General features: G+C 39.0%; 1 protein-coding gene across 2 annotated transcripts in view; it reads right to left on the reverse strand.

The window, feature by feature from the left end:
• Positions 1 to 19,156, reverse strand: part of LOC134535736 (serine/threonine-protein kinase OSR1) — a 275,004-nt gene that overhangs the window by 41,905 nt on the left and 213,943 nt on the right. For both annotated transcript variants that reach the window (XM_063374969.1, XM_063374971.1), the window contains 3 exons: positions 14,349 to 14,514; positions 7,400 to 7,635; positions 830 to 944 (listed from right to left, as the gene is read on the reverse strand). In XM_063374969.1, coding sequence (XP_063231039.1) covers positions 830 to 944; positions 7,400 to 7,635; positions 14,349 to 14,514 — 517 coding nt within the window. The remainder of the gene's footprint in view (positions 1 to 829; positions 945 to 7,399; positions 7,636 to 14,348; positions 14,515 to 19,156) is intronic.

Here is a 19,156-nt window from a genome sequence, read left to right on the forward strand (position 1 = left end):
ACAATTCCAGCTCTGATGCCAAAGAGTGGAAGAATGTCAACTTTACTTCTAGAAGATTATCTTCAAGAGCACTTTTCACTACATTGAAAGAGACAGATGAAATAGAAACTTCACTAACAAATTTCTTTAGGTGGGGTATCATTTTCATGGCACGCTCAGCAACTGCAGTATTTCATCTGATTGCACAAAATTTCTTGGGAAAAAGCTCTGAACCAGTTATTCTAATGTAATCTGCCCTCTTTGCAAGTACATGCTTAAAAAAATAGTAACTGTGCCTCAAAAAACTAACAACATTCCATTGTGTAGCAGAAATTCCAGTTTCATTATACATAGATAAATATAACAAGTAGGCTGCTATTGTGTCACATGTCATGTCGAAATGTTTGTGATAGTTAATATACTATTGGAATATGTGTTTACATATTTTTCATTGCCAATGCAAAGAGTGCCTGTATTTTGTGTTGTTGTCTTTTCCATGGTTGTAGATATTTATTTTCTTACCACTACTAATACATTTGATGAAAATACTACAAAAAATATTGCTCAATAGTTTAAAATTCCAAAAAATATTCAGTGTTTTCAACTGTCCAAGTGAATTCTTCCACTAATGTTTCAAACACACAAGTAAATTAACTTTGAATACTTGTTAAATGTTTAAAATGCCAAGTTAAAGCATCAAAACTGGGTATTTTAGTGCACAAATGACCTAACCCCAACAGTCATAGTTCATTTAAGATAAAATCGTGACGTATACTAAAACAAATAATGAATATTTGATGTTTGCAAGTGTGAGCATGCAAAGCTGCCAATAACGGAACAGGCAGGTCACCTTCTGCACGCGGGTCTCGAGGCTGGGGCCGATGGCGACCAGGGTCTGCTGCAGGTACCGCCGGTCCTTGGCCTTCTTGAAGAACGGGTGCTTCAGCAGCTCCGTGGCGGTGGGCCTGCAACCAGCACGCCTTCCTTCCAGTGCCACTGCCTTCCTCCCATCCTTACACCGCACATCTCCCAACAACAAGCCGGCCATCTCTCCTGCGTTCTTGCACATTACTTCCTCTCTGAAATGTACGGCACGTAACATTTTAATATCTCGTTCGTAACGTAGGTGACTTCAGTAAAGATAAAAGGACAAAATGCTGACGATGTTCATGGTTATTTTGCCCAATGTAGAAGTACCTGAATAAAGTGTGTGTAAAGGGTGTGCAGACTGCCTGGAGGTTATGACAGTATCAGGTAAGGGAAGGGGCACTCTCTAGTACACCTGCATCACGCCGCACACACACACGTAATTAAATATGGCCACTCTAGGTTTAGGAACTGGGTTGTGCATGACCTACCATGAAGAATGAAATGAGAACTAAAGAAGTGGGATGTGTATCCCTAGCTGTTAAATCTGAACATGCCTTTATATATATTTATATATAGTGGAACCCCTGAATTACACTTTTCAAGGGGAAAACTGAAAATGGTGTTATTCGGGGGAAAGTGTAATTGAGGGGAAAGTAAAATTTTACTAAAAACTTCATGAAGATATGTATAATTCTTCAAGTCAAAGCTTGCTGTTGACGTCGACCGGGGCTACGCCCTCCCTAAGCCCGATGTGCCTCACGCCGTCGCCACCCCTCTCCTCCCGCCACCACCCTCCCGCCCCGTGTGCAGGTGTGTGTGTGTGTGTGTGAGGCGCCAACAAGAGGCGGGTGTAAAGTCTGTGCCACGACCCCTTTTATTCTATCATTCAATTTTTAGGTTTACCTAACTGTCTTTTCTTTAAATAATATTCCCTAAGTGTTTATGTTTTAAGTGCTAGTTGTAAGGACGGTGCAGCGCCCCACGCGGCAGGCAATGGAACTACCCGCAACTAGTTTGAACCATAATCATAATTAAAATAATCAATACTCAACTTAAATAATTAACGAAACCTTGGTATGATTTTATTATAGATTTTTTAGTGTATTTGTTTAGTTAAAATATGTATTAATAAATAACAGGAGAGACTAACGGTAAAACCAGTGCTTTCCGGCCGCCATGCTGCCCTGGCCTCTTCAGTCGCTTCCGTTCGTCACCCGGGGTAAGATGCTTGGTGAGCACCACGCAACTTCACATTTTTCTTAATCAACTGATCTTTTAACATCCACCTGACTTTTTGTCATTCTTAAACCTTTTTTGTATCTGCGAGGCCTATCCCGGGTGGCCGACTCATTTTAATAAATATTTAAATTCAATTCGAACATTTAATCACGAACCGCATCCTAAACTAACGATGCCAGGCCACGAGGTGACCTGGTCAGCCTGTAAACTGATTCTCTCCCGCCGTTGGCGTATTAACAGTTTCATAGTGTATGTAGGTGTGGCGCGATTGGAGACGTGTTGTAACGTTGCTGAAATAAAAGGAGTACGTCGAACGTGTGATTTTTAGTCGAGTGACCACGTGTCCCTGCTCCTGAACCTCGAGGCGTGTGGGACGCCTGAAGAGCCCACTGGAGAGATATCGCGTGCTAAGGGAACCGGGCCTAGCCCTACACGGGTCACGTCACACCCTGAAGGGAGTCTCCGCCGGGTCCACGTGCCCACATCACGTGGTGGCGCCCACTCCGACAATTAATTTGTTCCTTCCCTTACATCCCTAGTCACGACACTGTAATAAAGTTTTATAACAATAACTATAGGTATTATTTTTGTTTGCAATTAACTTGAGTAGTTAATGGCAATCTCAAAACTTAAGTAAAAATATGTTATAGGCCTAACATTTAACAACTTGACCGGTCTCATCGGCATTAAATATGTCCTTAGGGCGATAACCCTTGAACACATCTGGCAAAGTGTTTTTCCAGTGTTCAACTGTTTCCAGATCAACACTTTTGCTTTCACCGCAAACAGTATGGTACACAACATTATATCTCTTTTTGAACCGATCAATCCAACCATTTGAGGGGGTCAACTCAATGCCTAAGCGATCCGCAATCTGCGTTGCTTTCTCGCGAATCAACCTGCCGTCCACTGGAATGTTTACTGCCCGTGTAGCATCAAACCACTCCTTAACTTGGTATTTGGACACCTTCACAGTTTTGATTTTTTTTTTTTGCCATTGGTCCACTTTGTTCCGCAACATTTTCGATGGATGTTCAATTACGAACAAATTGTGTTTCATGTAGACACAGGAATATCCAATGCCTTGGCTAAGGCCACACACGATCCAACGTGGTTGTCAAACTGTCTCAAAATATTACATTTTTGCTCAACTGTTAAAGCGTTTCTTTCATGACCACTCGCCATTGCACGAATATTGCGAAAATTTAATCACAAACGTGAATAAATTATCTGTAGAACGTGTCAATAAAGCGCGAAAATTTACGTCGAGGTAAACAAAAATAAAGCCCAGAATCACTGGTACCAAACCAACACATGAACACAGCGGTTCGCAGTAGTGTTGCCAACATTTCCCAAGGAGCGAGAAACTGTACATGTATGTGCTACGCGGACGTGTTCCTTTCACTACATGGAACAATCTGAAGAACGAAAATTTTTTTGTAACAATAAAAGCACCCGAATTTCCATTTGCGACGTAGTGCACAACATGCATGTACGTAACGGAAAGATACTCTGTTCGAGAAATCAATAGAATCGATATGGAATGTATATTCTTACTACAGTTGCGGTTGGCAACACGTAACAACAAGCGCTTTATTCGATAACAACGGTGTATATCACGGGAAGGTATTTGATTTTACCGTGTGATTAGCGGGAATGTAATGTATTGTAAACATAGGACAAATGGCGGGACCAGCAAAAAATGGTTCAATTGACGGGAAAACGCTATTCGCGGGAACGTAATTGCCGGGTTCCACTGTGTGTGGCTATGTGTGTCTATGTGTGTCTGTGTCTGTGTGTGTGTGTGTGTGTGTGTGTGTATATATATAACATATCAGGCAGATTTGTGTACAAAATTACCGTAGCCAATACTGTAAATGTTATATGAGCATATCACATAGTGTAATGTTTCCAGACTTTTAATTTTCATCCTGCTATCAGCATTAAGAAGTCTTGACATGTAACTCAAAAAAGACAAAATAACTCTGATAAATTTTGTGTTTGAAAAATTTGCTTACATCAATGTAAAAACTTGTTACTAATAACATATGCAAAATCACACACTGTACAATAATATTATTTTTTTTTTCCAATTCACTAAATTCATAAAATCTGGTCCAAAATTCATGCTAACTAAATTACATTCAATGAAATTACCATGATTTGACGTCGTACCGACCATGGCTGTTAAGCCCGTGCTCCGCACCGCCAGTACCGTATCCCGTTTTCGGAGCGCGCCCCTTGCAGGTGTTAAAGTTGACACTTTTTAGATCAGAGGGTAGAAACACGGCTCTGTGATTAGTTTCGTTCTGAATGGGGCGGCGAAAAGAAAAAAACTTGTCTGGATATTGTGTGAAACATCTGGTTGCATACTCACAGCAAAGACTCCTAAAGCATAACAACCTGCGACTACATGTTTCTGGTGAATAATACACAAGTAAATGACAACCAGACACAGACCCACACTCATAGTCCTAGCGTAGTGACAGCTCAGGCAAATATCTTGTTAAGCATGGCCCAAAAATAGGTCACCCTAAAAGGCTGGGAAGGGGGGGGGGGACGACGACGACACACTTCACCTCTTACCAAGCACACATACACTGGACAGAAGAAGAGAGGAACATTCTTAGCAGCAGCTACTGTGTTCCTACACTTTAGTTAAAACAAGCCAAAAAATATAATCTATAAATGTTAACATGTGTTAATATTAATAATGATTTATTTTCATTTAGTGAAAAATTCAAACAAACAGGTTAAATTTTTTTTAGAATTATGTCATATTTAACTATAGAGTATAGATTAAAACTGCTCAATGTAAATTCTTTTTAAACCCACCCTTTTTATGTTTCAATTGCCTTACATATTTGCTTTGCCATGTTAATTCATTTTTTTTTTCATCCTTTTTGATTACCATGAAAAATAATTATTTAAATTTTCCTTCAAAAATCTGAATATATAAAAAAAATTTTACCTATAAAAATTGTAGTTGACTTAACCTAACCAACCTCTCACTTTAGTATTATTTATCACAACCATCAATTTGACTTTTTCTAGGCACATTAAACTTGAAACACTCCCATTTGTTTCCTACTTTGCCTATCATCGTCTTATCCTTAACAGAATAACACAGATTGGAAGATGTTAAATAGCAGACATGTATAAAAGTTATAGTTAAAATAATCTGTTCATTAAAGTAATAAACATATTTGTATTAATAAATGCAAATAAAAGTAAATTTATCAATTAAATTGTAGATTTCATTCCACTCCCTCTTTGTATCCATACAAAATAGTAATAATTCAATAAAAATGATTCAATTTTATTCATAAACGTATGCAATCATTTCATCAATGTTTTGTTATGAGATGACGACACGTTAAACTATCGTCCGTAAACCGACTTTACCGACAACCAATTTTCTTTCTTTCAATATGTATTTTTTTATGTGAAAAATTTTTTTTTTGGTTGTATTTAAATTTTTATTACTTGAATTCAATATTCATATTTGAGAATAATTTGATATTCTTATTTTTGTTCGATTCAAACTAAAAAACTGACATTCACACAGGCCTAGTTATCACAATTCACTGTATATACTTCTCTCTAGTTACTGTCAACAAATGTAAACAATTTCAAAGGTTCCTAGGAACAGCAAACTGGCTACATTCATTCGTACCTGAGTTCTCTGTCACAACCGTGCTACTGACGGAACAATCGTTACCGAAAATAATCTTTTGGGTCATGAGGATGCCATGCCAAAACTAGACATCTGCGAATTGTGATTTTTCCTTTCGAATCGAATTCGAATCAAATTCAAAAAATAATTCACGAGTTTCGAATTTTTTTCGAATCGAATTTGAGAATATAAAAAGAAAATTGAAAAAAAAAAAAGAATTAAAAAAGTGGGAAAGTGAAAATAAAGGGAAGACCATAAAAAGTATCACAGTTTACCATATTTAGCATGTTTGACTTTCCAGGATAAAAATATTAACAAAAATATCACAGCATAAGGAAGTTGTACAAAAAAAAAAAATAACAAATGTACCGTTTTTATCACTTAAGCATCGCACATTTTATTCTAAAATCAAGTTTGAAAATTAGGGGTGAGACCGTGGGTGCTACTATTATATATATATAAAAAAAAAAACACATGGAAAGTAATCCATAAAAACAAAACCTATACCTATACGTTTATTTAAAAAATAAAAAGTAGACTTTGCGAGAGCACGCCAAATAATTTAAATTAATGAGTGATTCAATAAAACAATTTTATTCAACGTCAAAAAAAAGAAATCCGTAACAAGAACGTGATTTGTAACTATACGCATAACGATCGTTCCTGACGGAGCGCGCGCGTGCATGCAGTCTGCGAGCTATCGATATCGATCTTAGACTACGTGCGCGCACTCTATACGGGAATACAGGAATCAACACAACCAAACTGGCGCTGCTTACGTTTTATAAGCGGTATAAAGCGACTCCCGAAACGTTAAAGATGAAGTTTATAACTTTTAAAAACGTCTTTAAAACACGATTTACACATCAGATTATTTTGTAATAGGATTAATTAAGTTAGTATGCAGTTTTATCAGAACGAACGGCGTAAACTTCGTAAAGCAATAGGCGCGTGCATGCAGTCTGCGAGCTATCGATATCGATCTTCAACTACGTGCGCGCACTCTATACGGGAATATAGGAATCAACACAACCAAACTGGCGCTGCTTACGACTCCCGAGACGTTAAAGATGAAGTTTATAACTTTTAAAAACGTTTTTAAAACACGATTTACACATCAGATTACTTTGTAATAGGATTAATTAAGTTGGTATGCAGTTTTATCAGAACAAACGGCGTAAACTGCGTAAAGCAATAGGCGCGTTGTAAACAACGGGAATTTATTGCATTACATCAAATGAGGTTAAAACGGCACAGAAATAAAATGGTTCAAATATGAGGAAAACGTAAATAACGGTAACGTAAATAAGGGGTTTCGCTGTATAATTTTTGTAAGTGAAAGATATAATCGTCCATTTACATTACTTTAAAACATTGGGGGCGGGGGGGATGTCTTATATTAGTGTATCCGGGCCAGATTTTGCAAGTCGAATTATTGTAAAATGAATTCGATTCGAATTGACGAATCGAATATCAAAAAATTCGAACTCGAATTCGGAAATTTCGAATATTCGCAGAACCCTAGCCAAAACAGTGTTGGATGAACGGAAGTTGAGAGAGAATGCCTGGCGTGGTGGTGCTACCTGCACGAACACCCACAGTACAGTGCAGCACAGCGGCCGCGGGCGGGCCCACCTCTTGGAGGGGTCCTTCTGCAGGCAGTCCACCACCATCTTGCGGAAGGTCTTGCCGTACGCCTTGTACTGGTCCCTGTCCTCCGCGCCCGTGTCCAGCGAGGGGGGCTCGTTCTGCAGCGTCAGCATCAGCACCTTCATGGGCGGGTACTTGTGGTAGGGCGCCGTGCCGGTCGCCATCTCTATGGCCGTGATGCCCAGCGACCAGATGTCCGCCTTGAAGTCGTAGCCGTGGTCCTGCCCACACCGCACACTTCGCTCACGCAACCAGTCAGGCAGTTCCAGCATCCGATACCGTTCCGTTTGCTCTTTATCAGGCCTGAGCCAACATTACAATTGATAGTTTATTATTCGTATTTAATTTGATTTTGAATACTAACACTTCGAAAAAATGAATATTCAGTCGTTTACAAATCCGGCTGTGCGGGATATCGAAATTCTGGAAAAAATTTGGGATATCCGAAGATTTTCTCATCTGGCAGGGACCGAAATTCCAAAGGATTTAAGTAATGTTTCAGGGTTATTTATGTGGAGTTTTTGGCTACATCTAAATTCTAAAAAGACTGATGTACTAAAGCTGGATTTAACACTGTAATTAGGAACCATTACTAACCCCACATTATCAGCTAAGGTATTTAAGGACAAGAGTGTCCATCAGGTCGTTAAAAATAGATTAGAACTGACACCATACTGATAAGGATAATTACGTGACCATAAAATTAAAAAAATGTGCAAGTGTTAAAGTTGACAGTTTTCAGATCAGTGGGTAGAAACAATAATTAAGTTTCGTTCAGAACGGGGCAGCAAAGTGAAAAAAAACCTGTATAGAACACGTGGAAAACATCTGGTTGCATACTCACAGCAAAAACTCCTAAAGCCTAACAAACTACAACAAAATTTGTCTGGTGGATAATAAATACACTGGCTACAGACTCACACTCACTCCAAGCGTAGTGACAGCACAGTGTCACGAGTCACCCAAAAAAAAAAAAGCCACACTAAAAAAAAAAAAGGGGGGGGGGGGGGGAACTTTGCCTCTTTTACCACGCACATAAACACTGTTCTTGTTCAGTTCTGGACGTCATCTCTAGCACATAACCTCAATCGGCAGTCAATTTAACCAGCTTTCATAATAGAAACAAAGTTTTTTTTCCAACAAGAACTTTCAATGTCTGTATAAGGGGATTTTTCCCCACAGCTGACTGTTAATAGAAAAAATTGCCTTCAGTGAAAAGTTTTGAAAAACATTTTCTGCATTTTGAACTGCAGAATATCTGACTGTAATGCGGTCATTACCTTTTTGAGGGCATCTTTTATTGCATAGATGTAGTAAAGCAGTTCTAGCAAAAAAAAAAAAAAATTTAGTCACATAACCATCAATGGGAAATCATGTTTGACGGGACAGGAATAACTAATCCAGTGACATACAGGCCACAGGCCTGAAGGTCCATTAGAAATGTCTCAACAGGCACAACAGCAGAATGTAAAATGAGAAAGCTTGAGCACAATCATCACAGCTGCTAAAACTGTGGTTTGTAGTCTAGGAAGTCGCTCAAATATCGGAGTAAAGTACCATATTAAAACTAATTCCAAAAAGCAATTAATGCACAATAAATAAGCAATGACTCTTGTGGAGAAAAATTTTTACTTTTGTTTAATTCACTTTTATTCCAACCTGAAAATATTGTTTATAAGCTAATTTTGGCATGGTTTCAAATGTTTTTATTAAATATTTCCCCAATTATTTCTTAAAAGCAAGCTTGGCCTATAATTAAAAACCTTTACACAGAGTTCCTCCTTATCATCATCAAAATTTTTGGAGGGGGGGAAAAAATAAAACATCTAAAACAAGTGAATGCATCGCTAAATGAGTTAGTCTTGGGCGTGCAGGAAATACGATAAGGGACAGGGAAGACGAGAATTGGCAGATGTTCAAGCAATTTCACTGTATTTTAATGTAGTATATAACCTAAACACTCGCTAAAACAATAAACCATTTGAAGTATCAATAAATCCACTAAGAGAATGATTGAAAGACATGTCAGGAAATTGGAAAAAAAAAAAAAAAAAAAAAATGGAATTTTTAAATTTTTTTTCTGAAACAGAGTCTTTCAGAATGATCAAATATTCTTAAGATTAAATTCACTGAGGAGAATACAAATTTTAAGGTAATGAAAAACAAAAATAAACATATTTGGTTCTAAATGTAAGAACTGACACATTTTTTGCACCACTCTTTTAAGTTTTCATAGAGACTTTTTGCAACACTTTTTTCTTGTTTGAAAATTGATTTTGGTAAATTTTATTTGTAGTTTTCTGGTGTCCTTAACTATCAATATTGTTATCGGCTTGCCACATTTTACCGGAAAGAGACCAGCCAAGTACAGTAAAACTCACTTAAGACGTTCTCGCATAGTACATTTTCCCGTTTATAACATTTAAATAATTATTCCCTTGATCACTTCCATATATTCCTAAGTTAATTTTTCACAATCAAAACGTTTGCATTTATAGATACTTCTCGCATATAATATTCATCATTTCAGGAATAAAATAGTATAATAAAGTTTATCTTTACACTATAAACTTTATTTATAGTTAAACTTTTAGACAATTGTTTCAAAACAATAACAAACATGACGGTCAAAAACTTTGCCGCATGCAGTACGCTGTTACGATATATTTTTCGACCAATCATCTGCTTACATTCGTATCCTTTGTGAGGCTGTTCCTTCTGTACACTATTTCCCTCATTCGAGGCATAACGTCTGACGAATACACAACAAAAATAAACCACTAACCATTCGTTAACCTGATTGTGTAACACGTGAGGCAAATGGTACAATAATATGAGGAGCTAATTTTTGAGCACTGTGGTAAAAATTTTATATGGTGGACGTAATGATAAACATTTTAGTTTACCCGTCTTGCTATTTTTTTTGGTTTTTGGACGGACATATACACATTTACCCGTAAATTGTGCACAATTTTTCGTAAAACGTGTGTTGAAAGATCATGAATGAGGCTTATTCAAAACTTAACAATGCTGCATAGCAACGCTGCATAGTGCACAGGTTCCTTCAATCTCCGAGGTTGGTTGACCTGCTACTGCTTAAAGGAACACTGGACATCTTGACTTGATGTAAGTTTTTGGACATACGCAATGGCGTAACTCATGTCTTGGGTAGAAACAACGTCGCGGAAAATTGTATGCGCGATTGGAGGGGGGAAAAATTGGTTTTGAGTGATGGTGTTATTGCAATAAAATTTTTTTTAAAGATTAGAATTTGTAGTGTGTACTTCCTCAGCAATTTTCAATATATTTTGTTTCTAATCTTTCTAAAATGACATTGATTTCGGTCATCCATGACAGAGATGTTTATGGCACTTCACTGATGTAAACAAAACAGCTGCAATCGTTAGCCATTACATTGATGATTTTTTTTTCCAGCCCATTACGGTAAACATGTTATTATTCAGAGTAAATTCATAAATAAAATGTTACCCGGTATATTTTTAAACATGTATTTATGACAAAGAATTGTACTGAAAATATTTATAAATTTTGTAATACCCTTGAAGCAAAATTAAAGAATGCTCCACAAACATAACCACAGAGGTTAACCCCAGTACCAAGAATGCTAACTGTGCTGAAGTTAGCTCTATCCGCTGGATGTATTTACCGCCCCAGTGTGTCATTGTACAGAGAGCTTGGGACAACAGCTGACGCCATTCCACGCAACTAAGGTAAGTTCTGTCCGATTTTTATTTATTTTTTACATCAAAATGAGCAATGATGCCAATAGACCTAAGGAGTATCCTCCAGGCGTCAGAGAGGCAAGCACAGTACAGGCTGCACCAGGGCCTCTGAGGGTCTCTGTGTGGTTCTCATGGTAACTTATAGGTCATTCAATATTTTGAATATTTACTTAATTCCTTAATTTAATTTAAAAATAATGTGAGGAATTTAACCAACAACAAATATTTGTGGTAATGGAATCCCCACAAATGGTCGAATTTTGAAAGAGAAAGCTGAACAAATAACGCATATCATAAGTGTGTCGTTTTAATGATTTTTTTTTATTTAGCAACTGATGTACTATTTCCCTTTTAAAAAATTTTTTCCTGTTAATAAGTTTTTATCATCCAGCCCGTAGAAAAAATCTTAACAGGGTTTTACTGTAATTAAAGATAGATTAAAACTGTTCAGCATTTAATAATTCTAAATAAGTTTCTGTAAAATATGTAGCATTGCAGAACCCTGCCCTCCTAATTAAATAATTTTCTTTTAAACTTCTTTTTTGTATATGTAAGCAGTAATAAGTCAAAGTTTTTTGAGTGATGTATAGGTTATGAAACAGCAGAATCAGACGTTATGGCTATTAATATATGTTATTTTAACTTGCTGAGAGTTTTAAGAAGGTATTGTGTATTTTATTAGACATTTTTAATCATCAGTATTTTTTATGTAATTATTCACAAATGAGCCTCTGTACTAGAATTTTACCTGTTTAGGCCTACTTTTTGAGGTTATTTCTAAATGATTTTAATGTTGTAAAGTAATTTGTATTATGATTGCTGTTCTTAAATTTTATTAACGTATTGTAATATAATTATAAATCACGGTACTGTGTCTGGGCTGGTGTGATGGTTAGAAAGAGAGGCATGAGGGGCCTGTAAGTGGAAGTGAGAAAGAAACAGTGCTTCCCCGCCAACCGAGATAAAGATGGTAATTCCCCCCCTGCGTGGGAACTGAGTGATAACTGCTCTCTCACGGTGTGGGAGAGAGAACGAGAATGGGAGTCCCCGATTTCGATGTGAAATTGAAAAGAGACAAATCAGGGGAAGCCCAGAGTTCTGTGTGTAAAAGATTTTTTCATGTAGTGTAACTTGTTCTGTGATTGGCTTGTATCTGTAAGAGTGAATGAAGAGTGCGTGTGATTGGTCGGTGAGGTCATGTGACGTCTACTCCCTGCGTGGAGAAGAGTGTGGCAGGACTTCACCAGTCGTCTGTCGATCGCTGCACAAGTAGGTCGCGTTCGGTGGCTTCTCGCCAAATTATGATGTAATTTGCTAATGGATAATTTAACGTTGGTGGTCAGAGCCAGGCCGAGTATTAAGTCAACCTAATTTGTTTTATTTTCTTTCGAACAGTACTAAATTAGAAATTGCGGCCACCTTCGTCGGCGTTTTGGCTCGTGGCGAAATTTGTTTTCGCTGGGTGTGGCCCTGTTTGAGGTCGCACCATCTTCGTGTATTTGCAGTGAAAGATTACTGAAGGACGTTATTTTCGTTAATTCACATCGCGCAAACTGTGAGCATTTTTCGACGGGCAGATGTATGTGGAACGAGTGAATGAAACAGTGAAAGTGTTTGGATTCGTCTATGCATCCTAGTTTGAAAAAATAAAACAACTAAAATTGACGCAACATCTGTTTATTTTGTATATAACGAACCGTTACAAATATCTAACTCTTCTATGAAACAGCAGACTGTGCAGGTGTCAAAGTTGATAATAATGAGAACTCTTCAATTCAAACTGTTTGAAAATAAAATATTTTAAGTTTATCTTTAGTATTATTTTAAGTTAGTTACCACATTTTATTTTTATGTAACAGTTGCAATTAAAGTATCACTGCATGCAAACTCATTCGTAACAAGCTCTTGGAAACACGACAAAAAGTCAACTAATATGTATCGGTGGAAAACATCTGACCTCCACTGTACAGCACTATCGGTTATGCAAATGTGCCACTTATTGGTAATTTCAAAACACACATTTTCATGGAGTTTAATTTAACGGATTTATGATTTTATATGGTAGTTCTAATTTTTGTGCATTACTTTTTTTTCTACAAGCCTTTCAGCCTGAAAGTGCCTGATGTTGAACTAGTTCACAGTTGTTAGCGTCAGTGGCTCACAATCTAGTTTAGTAACTGCAGTGGTTCGCATGTCCCAGCATGACGCCATCTTAGTGCCAATATCTCGCAGATGCAGCTCCGGACTGTGTTCGCACCTACATCCTCAGCTGCAAGCCTGTAGCCTGTAGCCTGTATGTCCTAACCCTGGTTGTTACATAGCTCTTCCCCCACAGGTCTTGAAGTTGCACACATGTCTCGCAGCACTTCGCTGGTACAACTAAGTAATATGGTGTTTTATACCATAATCGTCGCACATTTTATACTAAAATCAAGTTTGAAAAGTAGGGGTGTGATGTTTAGACAAGAAAAAAAAAATTGTGTTAGGTAAAGTTATTCATAAAAACCAAACCCATTCATGGAAAATACGTTTATTTAAAAAGTGAGGTATAAAAGAGCACACCAAACAATTTAAATAAGTCATGCAACAAAAACTTTTCTTAAACTTTAAATAGAAAAACAAAATCTGTGACCTGAATGCGAGCCTGAACGAACGCATAACTATCGCCATATACACACCACGAAAGAGTGCGGGCCATCAGATGTAGTTAACTCGGCACTCGACAGATAGCGCGCGTTGCATGCAATCAGCAAGATATTGATATTTGACTACGTGTGCGCGCTCTATACGGGAAGCAACATAACCAAACATGAATGATGCGCTGGCTACATTTTTATAAGTGGTACACCACAGCGACGCAGACGATCAGATAAAAGCTATAATGTTTAAAAACATCTTTAAAAAAAATTTTACACATCAGACAACTTCATATTATTCTGTTAATTAAATAAGTAAGTGGTAATGCCTGAATAAATATCAGATTTCTACTTTGAAATATATTGTTTTATACGGAAAAAATTACCTACACAAAGAGCTCGAAATCAAATAGCGGGACCAAAAACATCATGCGACGATTAGGCGAGAGGTTTTTTAACCAAATTTTGACACCCTAAAATATGGGTGCACGATTATGGAAAAAGTCAAGGATTTGATTTCCATTTGTTTACAGACAGTTTGAAACATGAGCGTACCTGCTCCATGACCTCGGGCGCCATCCAGCACGGCGTGCCCACGAAGGTGTGGCGCACCTTCTGGCGCGAGAGGTCGCGGCCGGTCGCCAGCCACGCCGACACCCCGAAGTCCGCGATCTGCACCGTGCCATCCTCCCCCAGCAGGATGTTGCCCGCCTTGATGTCCCTGCAGCAGTGTCCAGCGGCTCCAGTCACACCCCTCGCAGTGTGTTCACTGCAGCTCGTTACATCCTTCAGGGGTTTTACCATCCTTACTATTCTCTAACAGTTACTCTTAGTTTATTATTTTTGTGTACAAAAGCCTTTTTGCTATATTTTTGTTTGCTAGGTCAGTGTTCAAGTGTATTTTTCAGTATTTTATTTGTTTTTATGTCTATATTTGACTTGTTGAGGAAGGACGATAGACAGCGCTATGGCGACATGGCAGCGCCGATGTTTCGCACGGTTGATCAACTGCTGGTGTTCACTCCCACGGGAGATGGCAAAGTTATCTGGCTTTTGTCACAGCCAGAGAAGATTATGTGTTTTGTATGTTTTGTTTTCTGCAGATATGCCTTGATGCGAGGTTATGTATCTTATGTGTTGCTGTGACCTTGTACAGAGAAGCTGCGTTGTGATTGGCTGGTGAGGTCACGCAGCTGTGTCCTCCCTGCGTGGTTGGACGGAGTTGCGTAAATTCTATAGGATTTATTACCTTGCACCTTCATGACTGAAAAATTTTCCAATTTTAAGCCATCAGAAACACATTCAACACCTATACTTATTTACTGACAAAAATATGTACATTTTCTAAAATGGTTTTTCGAAATCTTTGCCATGCCGGTTGGGTTACACATATTTTCTTTTACTTTGCATTACTTTTGCCTGCCTAAATGAAAAAAAAAGAAAAAAAAAAAGCAACTATGTAACAAAAATCTGAAAAGGTTTAGTAAAATATTTTTACATTCATTCAAGTTTTAACAAACTTCACTTTCAAAAAACAAATTTTTGCTAGACATGATATTTAGTAATTAATATAGTATATTAAGTAACCATACCATTTTTTAAACTGTTGGGGCAACAAGTTAGACATATTTAATGAAAAGTGGTTGAAAGCAGTTCAGAGCCACAGGTATATGGTCAACAGTCACTTATAACACGATGCCTTATGGAACAAACTTCACCATCTTTTTACAAATAAAACACAAAGGGTGCTCGACTGTTGACCTTTACTGTTTTCTATTTCATTGCAATTATTTCTTTGCACCAACCATAATAAATTGTTTTATTATAGATTTTAACCCTTTTTTTTTTTTTTTGCTGTATCTTAGCACTTAGTAGTATCACCATTTACTCACTTAAAAACATAATGTTGTTGGCATTTGATTGATTTTTTAAAATTATTTTTGTTTAGAACACCACAATGAAATTGTGTATGTCAATTACTACTTACTAGAAGAATATTTTGAGAAATTATTAGATGTGTGTCTAGTCCCATTTTGAAAAATACCATATTATAATCAGTATTTAGGCCAAATATAGTAATTTTAAGGCCCATAAAACCGAATAAATGGATGTAAATGGTCTTGAATGTTAATATCATACTGTGGTCCATTATATCAATGTGGGAAAAAGATATATACAAGGTGTGCTTTCAACATATGTATAGAAAAAAAAAATGGTCTAAAGTAGTTCTTTTTTCTTTTCCTATTTATAACATAACATTCTAAACATAATTTAGATAATTTCCTCAAAACCAAGCAAAATTGATTCTTCCATGAACTATAGATAATTTCTTATAGATTCAAAATGTTTTTACTTTAAACTGATATTTTAACTAACTAAATAGATATTTATATTTCCATCAACCTTTGAAAATGCCAAAAATGAGGCATCCTTTTCAACAAAATGACCACCAAAATCCGAAGAGTTAGTGTGATATAAATAGGAAAAAATTCATTTTGTGCTCCAAAATCCATTAAACAGAAAATATGTAAATAAAAAATACATAGAACTTATGTCAGCAACAAATTATTTTTTATTGGTCGAAATATCATAATTTTCGATTGAGAGAAATGGCCTACAACCAATAAACTGTTAAAACAAAAAAATTGTCTAGTTCCATCCAACTCCTAGTTCCAATACGTGTTGAATGACCATAGTAAACAAAAAAGTACATGCATGAAAAAAAACAAAAATGCAACCTGACCTCTAAATGGCAAAAAAAAAATAGAAATTGAAAACAAGAATAGAAATGCTTCTTATTCAAAATAAAAATTCAAAGTTTAAACGAACCAGCAATTGTACAAACAAATGGTGCCTCATTTCCAGTAAAAATGCTGGGACTTTTCTAAAGAGCACAAATTAAACTCAATTTACGGTTTGGTTGCAAACGCTTGAGTCTCCAGTAAAAAAACCGAACGGTAAAATTAAAAAAACCCTCATTAACCAACATATGTGCTTTACAAACAAAAAAAGTGTACGGTAACCAATTTTGCAGCTGCAAACAATAAGCAGAGACAGAACCCACCTGTGTATCTGGCCGTTGCTGTGGAAGTGCTCCAGGCAATGAGCAGAGACAGAACCCACCTGTGTATCTGGCCGTTGCTGTGGAAGTGCTCCAAGCAATAATGAGCAGAGAAAGAACCCACCTGTGTATCTGGCCATTGCTGTGGAAGTGCTCCAGGCAATGAGCAGAGACAGAACCCACCTGTGTATCTGGCCGTTGCTGTGGAAGTGCTCCAGGCAATGAGCAGAGACAGAACCCACCTGTGTATCTGGCCGTTGCTGTGGAAGTGCTCCAGGCAATGAGCAGAGAAAGAACCCACCTGTGTATCTGGCCGTTGCTGTGGAAGTGCTCCAGGCAATGAGCAGAGACAGAACCCACCTGTGTATCTGGGTGTTGCTGTGGAAGTGCTCCAGACAATGAGCAGAGACAGAACCCACCTGTGTATCTGGCCGTTGCCGTGGAAGTGCTCCAGGCAATGAGCAGAGACAGAACCCACCTGTGTATCTGGGTGTTGCTGTGGAAGTGCTCCAGGCAATGAGCAGAGACAGAACCCACCTGTGTATCTGGCCGTTGCTGTGGAAGTGCTCCAGGCAATGAGCAGAGACAGAACCCACCTGTGTATCTGGGTGTTGCTGTGGAAGTGCTCCAGGCAATGAGCAGAGACAGAACCCACCTGTGTATCTGGCCGTTGCTGTGGAAGTGCTCCAGGCAATGAGCAGAGACAGAACCCACCTGTGTATCTGGCCGTTGCCGTGGAAGTGCTCCAGACAATGAGCAGAGACAGAACCCACCTGTGTATCTGGCCGTTGCTGTGGAAGTGCTCCAGGCAATGAGCAGACACAGAACCCACCTGTGTATCTGGGTGTTGCTGTGGAAGTGCTCCAGGCAATGAGCAGAGACAGAACCCACCTGTGTATCTGGCCGTTGCTGTGGAAGTGCTCCAGGCAATGAGCAGACACAGAACCCACCTGTGTATCTGGGTGTTGCTGTGGAAGTGCTCCAGGCAATGAGCAGAGACAGAACCCACCTGTGTATCTGGCCGTTGCTGTGGAAGTGCTCCAGGCAATGAGCAGAGACAGAACCCACCTGTGTATCTGGCCGTTGCTGTGGAAGTGCTCCAGACAATGAGCAGAGACAGAACCCACCTGTGTATCTGGCCGTTGCTGTGGAAGTGCTCCAGACAATGAGCAGAGACAGAACCCACCTGTGTATCTGGCCGTTGCCGTGGAAGTGCTCCAGGCAATGAGCAGAGACAGAACCCACCTGTGTATCTGGCCGTTGCTGTGGAAGTGCTCCAGGCAATGAGCAGAGACAGAACCCACCTGTGTATCTGGCCGTTGCTGTGGAAGTGCTCCAGGCAATGAGCAGAGACAGAACCCACCTGTGTATCTGGCCGTTGCTGTGGAAGTGCTCCAGGCAATGAGCAGAGACAGAACCCACCTGTGTATCTGGCCATTGCTGTGGAAGTGCTCCAGGCAATGAGCAGAGACAGAACCCACCTGTGTATCTGGGTGTTGCTGTGGAAGTGCTCCAGACAATGAGCAGAGACAGAACCCACCTGTGTATCTGGCCGTTGCTGTGGAAGTACTCCAGGCAATAAGCAGAGACAGAACCCACCTGTGTATCTGGCCGTTGCCGTGGAAGTGCTCCAGGCAATGAGCAGAGACAGAACCCACCTGTGTATCTGGGTGTTTCTGTGGAAGTGCTCAAGGCAATGAGCAGAGACAGAACCCACCTGTGTATCTGGGTGTTGCTGTGGAAGTGCTCCAGGCAATGAGCAGAGACAGAACCCACCTGTGTATCTGGCCGTTGCTGTGGAAGTGCTCCAGACAATGAGCAGAGACAGAACCCACCTGTGTATCTGGCCGTTGCTGTGGAAGTGCTCCAGGCAATGAGCAGAGACAGAACCCACCTGTGTATCTGGGTGTTGCTGTGGAAGTGCTCCAGGCAATGAGCAGAGACAGAACCCACCTGTGTATCTGGCCGTTGCTGTGGAAGTGCTCCAGGCAATGAGCAGAGACAGAACCCACCTGTGTATCTGGGTGTTGCTGTGGAAGTGCTCCAGACAATGAGCAGAGACAGAATCCACCTGTGTATCTGGCCGTTGCTGTGGAAGTGCTCCAGGCAATGAGCAGAGACAGAACCCACCTGTGTATCTGGGTGTTGCTGTGGAAGTGCTCCAGACAATGAGCAGAGACAGAACCCACCTGTGTATCTGGCCGTTGCTGTGGAAGTGCTCCAGGCAATGAGCAGAGACAGAACCCACCTGTGTATCTGGGTGTTGCTGTGGAAGTGCTCCAGGCAATGAGCAGAGACAGAA

Source organism: Bacillus rossius, chromosome 10, assembly GCF_032445375.1.
Source record: "Bacillus rossius redtenbacheri isolate Brsri chromosome 10, Brsri_v3, whole genome shotgun sequence".
Classification (NCBI taxonomy): Eukaryota; Metazoa; Arthropoda; class Insecta; order Phasmatodea; family Bacillidae; genus Bacillus; species Bacillus rossius.